At 38.5% G+C, this 7382-nt stretch overlaps 1 protein-coding gene across 1 annotated transcript in view; it reads left to right on the top strand.

Moving 5' to 3' along the window:
• The window catches only part of pemt (phosphatidylethanolamine N-methyltransferase), a 137024-nt gene extending 129986 nt beyond the window's left edge, over positions 1–7038 (top strand). The window contains exons 7-8 of the mRNA XM_043711053.1: positions 2899–2973; positions 5998–7038. Coding sequence (XP_043566988.1) covers positions 2899–2973; positions 5998–6052 — 130 coding nt within the window. The 3' untranslated portion in view covers positions 6053–7038. The remainder of the gene's footprint in view (positions 1–2898; positions 2974–5997) is intronic.
• The last annotated feature ends 344 nt before the right edge of the window (positions 7039–7382 follow it).

Here is a 7382-nt window from a genome sequence, read left to right as displayed (position 1 = left end):
TGATTTTATGCTATTGCTATTGCTGGAATGTTGTCAGAGCCCATAACCTTGCAGTGTTCAGAGCCTTCAGCCTTCTCTTAATATCCTGTGGAGTCATTCAAATTGACTGAAAACAGCGCCAGAGATCCAGGTTTGATCCCTTGTCCATTGTCATTCACAACTGATGTGGCAGGACTAAGGAGCTCAGATCTATTCTGTTTGTTGTAGAATTGATTAGCTCTGTCAATCACTTATGGTTATGCTGTTTGGCATGCAAGTAACCCTCTGTTGTGACTTCACCAGATTGACGACTAATTTTTAGATATGCCAGTTGCTCCTCCTAGCATGCCTTCCTGCATTCTTCTGTGAACATGTGTTCACTACTGGCTTAATTGTAATAGGTGTAATGAGTCATGAGGTTACAGACTGTTTGAATACAATCCCACCTCTGCCACTGTGCTTCCTGGATACCTAGTTTTGAGTTGTTAGGTCTGTTCAAAAACTATCTCATTTAGCACTGTGTGATGCTACACAACATGGTGAAGGGTATCTTCAGTGTGAGGATTTCTTCATCTCCCCAAGGACCATGTGATGGGCAGTCCTACCAATATTGTAATTGACAGTATTGATTTGTTTTAATTCATTCTTGCGGGTTGCCATGAGACTACATGTATAAAATTCAAATTCCATCATTGCCCATGGTGGGATTCAAGTCCATGTCCCCAAAACGACAGTCTGAGGTTCTGGATTGCTAGTTCAGTGACATTATCAATATGCCACCGCTTTCTTATCTAGAACCGGTAGATTGGTGAGACCAAAGGACCATTCAATGAGAGCATGGCTGATCTAATAATCTTCAACATACTTTCCTGCCTTCTCCCCAGGAAACCAGGATGAGGTCAATTAGGTTTTATTTCTTGTTGGTTCCCTCAACTGCCACTGACCCAGCCTAAAGGCTATGTCCTTTAGGATTGACCAGCTCAGGCATTAGTGGTGCTACTGAGGCATCTGTGGTGTTGGACTTTGAAGCCCCTCACTCAGACCACATCCCTATGCCTTTGCACTACTTTGCTGCCACTTTCTGTTCGGTCTATCCTGCCCGTGGGATGGAAGGTGATGGTGGTGTCTTTAAGGTACAGTTCTGTGAGTATGACTCTGTTGCTTGAATAATCTGTGGACAACTTTACTAGTTTTAGGTCAGCCCTCGGACATTAGAAACCAATACTTTTCCAGATTGACAGAGTTGGTTATGTCTTTGTCATTTCCAGTGCCAGTTTGATTTCTTACTGAACTTTCTCTATTAGCTTAGTATTACTGAGTAGTTTGCTTCACCATTTAAGAGTCAGCCACCTTGTTGTGGATCTGGAGTCACATCTAGGCCAGATCACGTAAGGATGGCAGACTTCCTTCCGCAAGTATTTTGATAACAGTAAAATACAATAATAGACAGCAGTTTCATGGTCACCATTGCTGAGACTAATTTATAATTCCAGATTTATCAATTGCCTTGGTGGCAATTTATCTATGGCCCCTGAGCATTAACTTGGGCATCTGGATTTGCAATGCAGTGACAGCACCACTACATTGCTGTCTTCTGCAAGTAAATAATGTTTCACTTAGAAACATTCCAATGGAACTACGTGCTTTATGTGCCGGCAAGGGTTTATGGATCTCCAGTGCCAAGATTTCTATTTCTGAACCGCTCTGCCAGTGTGGCTGCTAATTTCTGATGATTCTTTTAGATGTATGTTTGTCCAATAAATAGGTTTGACATTCTAAACTGTTTATAACAGTACCCTGTATGAGTCATTTATTTGAGGTCCTCACATTGATAGTGAGTCCCCGCCAGCCTTACTCTTCTGGGTTTTACCTTATAGTAATTGTCTTTGACAAGTAGAGCCTTAATATTTCTCATAAACTAAATAGTTTTTAACTGCTTTGTTCTGGAAACTAGTAACATAGCATAAGTTCCTCTGTTTTTCCAGCACATTACCAGCCAAAGGACCTCATTGTGCACTCCTTTTGAAGTCAAGCTGTGTTTTTTTTTCTATTTTAATTCTTTATAATTCTTGTTCTAAGAGGCATTACAGTTTAGTTTTAGCTCCAATCATTTTAAATAGATTCTTCTTTCTAATTTTAGGGCAAGTAATTGAATCGGTAAAGAGGAGCAATGTTTTGATCCTCGTGAAATGAGCTGCCACTTTTATTGGCCTATACTGAGAGCTGTTTTGAATTATTAACTGCTTTTATAGCTGTTGGGCAGTGTTTGTTGATTTTACAGTTGGTGATGTACAATTATTCTGTCTGCCTGCCTGCAGTTGTAAGATGGATGATCAAATGATGTAGTTTGTTGAAAGAAGTGAGTGAGGCCTTGTAACAAGGGAGATTGGAGATTAATGTGAAAGATGAAGGTGAAGTAAGCAGAATACATCATCCAATATACAATGTTTGACTTCAAGTGCAACAACTTAATGTATCAGTTGAAGAACAGATGGAATGCTGCTGCGTTAGGAATAAAAACAGCACATACTGGAAAGACTCAGCAGGTCTAGAAGTGTTCATCAATGAGGAAAGAAAGTTCATGCAATAGGTCTGTGATTTTCTGTCAAGACATCAGGTCACAGACCTGAAATCTAACTCTGTTTCTGATTCCACAAGGGCTACCTGACTTAGAGTATTTATCTGTTTATTTCAGATTTCTCATGGGGTAACTAGGGATAGGCAATAAATGCTGGCCAGTCAGAGAGACCCGCATCCCACAAATGAATTTTTAAAAATTCTAGCATCTGCAGTATTTTGCTAATGTATTGCCTTTGTTTTAAAAAGAAATGTTTTCATCAATTTCAGAGTAATCTGACAATAATAATCTTCATTGTTTTGTCTCTTATTTTTCCCCCTTACACTGGTGTAAATCAACAGGAATGCTAGTCCGACAGGACTGGTCCTCACTGCTTGGGTAGCAGCTGTGTACAAGGTTGCGATTCTGGTTGAAAGGTAGGTCTCATACTTTCTACTTTGGATTAATATCCATAGTTGTGTCTTACTGGTATGTATGTTGCACATGTTTTTATTTCAGTGTACATTTCAATAAAGTATTGCCAAATATGTTAATTAATTCATGCATAAAGTATATTTTCGGCAGTCCAAGTATCCATGCCAATCTGTAGCATTACATTCATCTTCATTTGTTTGCATTCTCAAAAAGGATTTTACACTTTTACTTCATACCAATGTTGCTGTTGTTCATTTTTGTGCCAGTTTCCTTCCTGAGGTGATTTTTTAATGATTTTTTTAAAAATTCAGTCCATGTGATATAAACATACCCAAAATTATTTGGAAGGAACTTCCGGGATTTTGACCCAACAATGTTGAAGGAACACTGATACTGTATATTTCCAAGTTAGGATGGTGTCTGGCTTGGAGTGGAAGTTTCAGTGGTGATGTACCCATGTATCTGCTGCTCTTATTCTACTAGATGGTAGCAATCATGAGTTCAGAACGTGGTGTCTAAGGAGCCTTGGAGGAATTTCTGCAGTGTGGCTTGTAGATGGTGCTCCCTGCTGCTATTGAGCATCGGTGGTGGAGGGATTGGATGTTTAAGGTAATGAATAGGATGTAGATCATGTGACTATTTTGTCCTGGATCATACTTTGGAGCTGCACTTATCCAGGCAAGGTTATTCCATCTCACATAGTTGTGCTTACAGATGATGAACAGGCTTCAGGGAGACAGGAGGTGAGTTAGTCATTGTAGTAAAAACAGAAAATGCTAGAGAAATTCAGCAAGTCTGGTAGTGCTTGGAGAGAAAACAGTTTACATATTGAGCCTCGTGAGCCTTCTTCAGAACAGGAAATGCTGATACTGACAGAGATGTTGCTACTTCAAGATTCAGTGATAAATTCATTGACTGTATCAGAGAGATGTGGTTAGATTCTCTTTTGTCAGAGATAGTGATTTCTGGTACTTTTGAAGCTTGCATGTAACTTTCCATTTATCAGTGTAAAACCGAATTGTCTAGGTTGAGCTATGTATGACCACAAACTACTTTACTGTCGAGCATTTAGTATCTACCATTATTCAGTATGAGGAAACAGAGCTGAATATTATACAATCATCACAGAACATCCATACCTCTGACCAAATGATGGAGGGAAGGCCATTGACGAAGCAGCTGAAGATGGCTAGGCCTGGGACACTACCCTGAGGAACTGTCAAAGCTGAGATGACTGACCTCCAACAACCGATTAAGTGTGGGCTGGATCTGCGCTTTTCACATCAGTCTTGCAGCCATGCAAAAGCAGGGGGATCTCCACTTTAAAAACATGAATATCTGGAGGCATTTTAATATTCTAATGAAGGGTGTTGGAGTAGCAATGGTGAAAAGGAGCTTTTTGGCCATAGTTTGCTCCTTCTCTCTTTTGCTTTAACTGCTGCAATTTCATAACCAGTCAGGAGAGGTTAGATTGAAGCCTGTCTTTTCAATGAATCTAGTCCATTCTGCTACTGTTGACAGGAGCATTGTGACTTGTGAGTCAAGTTTTCAACTCTGGCAGAACATATTCCGGCACGTTTCATCATGTGTGCTCCTGCCACCAATTCCCTTGTCCAGTTAAACAATATTCGTTCACATCTCCAATGTTCTTTTAATTAATGATCAAGAATGTTAAAATGGTAAGTTAAAAGAATTCATATCATTCTTTCAATGCCACGTCAGATCTTTCTCCTTGTTTGTCGACAACAGTGTCCAGGAAACTGATCCTTAAACCTAGAGTTTCTCTGTCAATCCTAAAGGGTTAGCAACACTCTTTTATTGTGAAAATGCTTTCACTTTGGTTTCAAAGTCAGGCTCTTTATGAAAAGCTGAGTTTTTGAATTGGGAACATTTTTGGTTGATGTCCCTTTGAATTGTCACTCTGTGTTTTGATTTTTGACCTAGGTACTGTACTTCTTTAGAATTAAAAAGAAAATCCATCCAACTGCCCCAGTGGATCACTCATTTCTCAAGTCTGACTGAGCTGTACACAGCAAAGAGGTTTCACTGAGGTGATATTAGCTGAAATGAAAAAGCAGCAGCATCATCCTGTGTTAAGGCAGGGGTAGGATTTGGCCAGAGTGCCTACTACCAGCAATTCCTGGTAGAAATATTTGTCTATGGGTGTCTACCAAGGACAGGATCAGATTGAACCTCCAATGGCGAATAGCCTGCCAGCATTCATAATTTAATCGTAAAATCTCAACAGTGTTTAAGCAGGTCATTTAGCCCATCAAGTCCTCACTGACTGTCCAAAGAGCATCCCACCCAGAGTACCCCCTTCCCATCCCTGTAATCCTGCATTTTCCATGGCTAACCCACCTAGCCTGTACATCCCTGAACACTGGACAATTTAGCGTAGCCAATTCACTTATCCTACATATCTTTGGACTGTGGGAGGAAACCGGAACAAGGTTGAAATTGATCCTGGGTCCCTGGCGTGGTGAGGCAGCAGTGCTAACCACTGAGCCATTGTGCTGCTCTGACATGAGCCACTCATAAATAACAGCTGTTTGATCATGTTACAAAATGGCAACTCTCACTCAGGAAACTATAGTTCAGCAATTAGTCAATGCTTTCAAGAGAAATAAGGGAAAGAGAATTGGTAAAATGTTGCTCAGCAATGTAAAATATGAAATTATACATCAATTTGTTTTACATTTTTGAATAATTTTGTTGACTGCTGTAACATGGCATAATGGATATTAATGTGACCAATATAAAATTCAAGAAGGTACTTTGAGAAAAATATTAAGCATCTTATTATTTAAACCAACCACAGTCCGTTACGGATACATTATAGTTTTACCTTTTCACTATTTTAGAGAATCCCATTTTTCCCTCTTGGCACTATTTCCATTTAGTAAGGATCAACAGCTTCATACAAACATTTGACCTGAGTATGAGAATACAGCTACACAAACAGCATGTTCCGTTTCAGCTGCACTTTAATCTAACAGTCTTGTCTCTTTTCTTGTAAATGTCAGCCCATTCACAGATGAAGTATATCGTCAAAAGGAAAAGGTTATGAAAGAGAACTAAATGGATGGGACATCTTGACAAGATCTAATTGGATTCACTTGGATCCCTCACTTTATTCAGTTTGGAGCTACACTGATTTATGGAAGGTTTTCTAATGTTTAATAACTTTTATTTAGTTATACTCTACTAATGAAGGTCCAATCAAATATAGTTAATTAAAGTTCTGTTGCCAACATTGAAGGGTGATACTCAGCAATTTTTTTAATGATAACAAAAATGCTAAAATATTTCATTCAATTCAAAGTAATGATGATCTTATTCGTATTGCCAATGGATTAGTGTCGAATTGTTTGGTATTACCTCATTGTAAAAGTACATATAAATGGCACTGCCCACTATCAATCTGCCAAGACCTGGATAGGTTGTTAAACATAAAAATACCAAATTACGTCATTCCATTCATTAAACTAATACTGTCAAAGTAGATCATCCAATCTTGCTATGTCAGTGATAAATTTGCACAAGCATTTCTTGCTGCTATGCTAATGATCTTGTTAATTCCTTTGAGTGTAGTGTTACCTTCACACTTGATAACATAATGGTAATACAGTAAGAATGATTTTTAACAGTATGTTTCTCTTTGACAGCTGACAAGATTAGAATCATTCATAGAAATTGGATTTGTCATTTCTATTAATCTGCCCAACAGACTTGCAGCAGAACAGTGCAAATTGTTACAAATCCTTGCCGAGCACTGTATAAAAGACTAGATGACCTACTGAATACTGTTATTTTTATATTAGAACACAGTACCAATCAAAAATATTGCGCAGTTAGTGTTTCCAATCATTTTATTTTGTGAACTCTTGCCTGTTATTGACTATTGTGCAAACCTGCTGGATCCAGAAATGTTACAGTTTTGCAAAGATGTACTTTGACAGAGCGTAATTTGAACAATAATATCTCAAATGTGGATTAAAATGTATTCTATATTAATGGATAAGGAAAATATGTATTTTTAAATACAATAGAATCTGTTCCCTGTGTCTTTGACTGATCCATCATCGTGAAAATCGTTTTGTAGCTGTGTGGACTGGAGAGTTCCAAATTCAATTCCTGGCTTCTACTGATTTAGTTGATACTAGTTGGATTATACTTGGTACCAGGGTCTCTCAGCAAAGGTGGGTAAAATCACCTCGGGCTGTGGTTCCTGGTCATTACCAGTGATCCTATGATGGAATGGGTACAATTACTGTTTTGAGAGAGAGCCAGATTTAATGGCTTTTGCAGTCAAATTGTCTGCTTAAATGGAATGTTTTGGCTTACAAGTGAAGAATATCTATTTGAACAAAGTTTAAAAATCACACAAAACCAGGTTATGGTCTAACAA

Source organism: Chiloscyllium plagiosum, chromosome 21, assembly GCF_004010195.1.
Source record: "Chiloscyllium plagiosum isolate BGI_BamShark_2017 chromosome 21, ASM401019v2, whole genome shotgun sequence".
NCBI classification, from domain to species: domain Eukaryota; kingdom Metazoa; phylum Chordata; class Chondrichthyes; order Orectolobiformes; family Hemiscylliidae; genus Chiloscyllium; species Chiloscyllium plagiosum.
The sequence above is the reverse complement of the archived record's forward strand: the minus strand, read 5'-3'. Positions and strand labels throughout refer to the sequence as shown.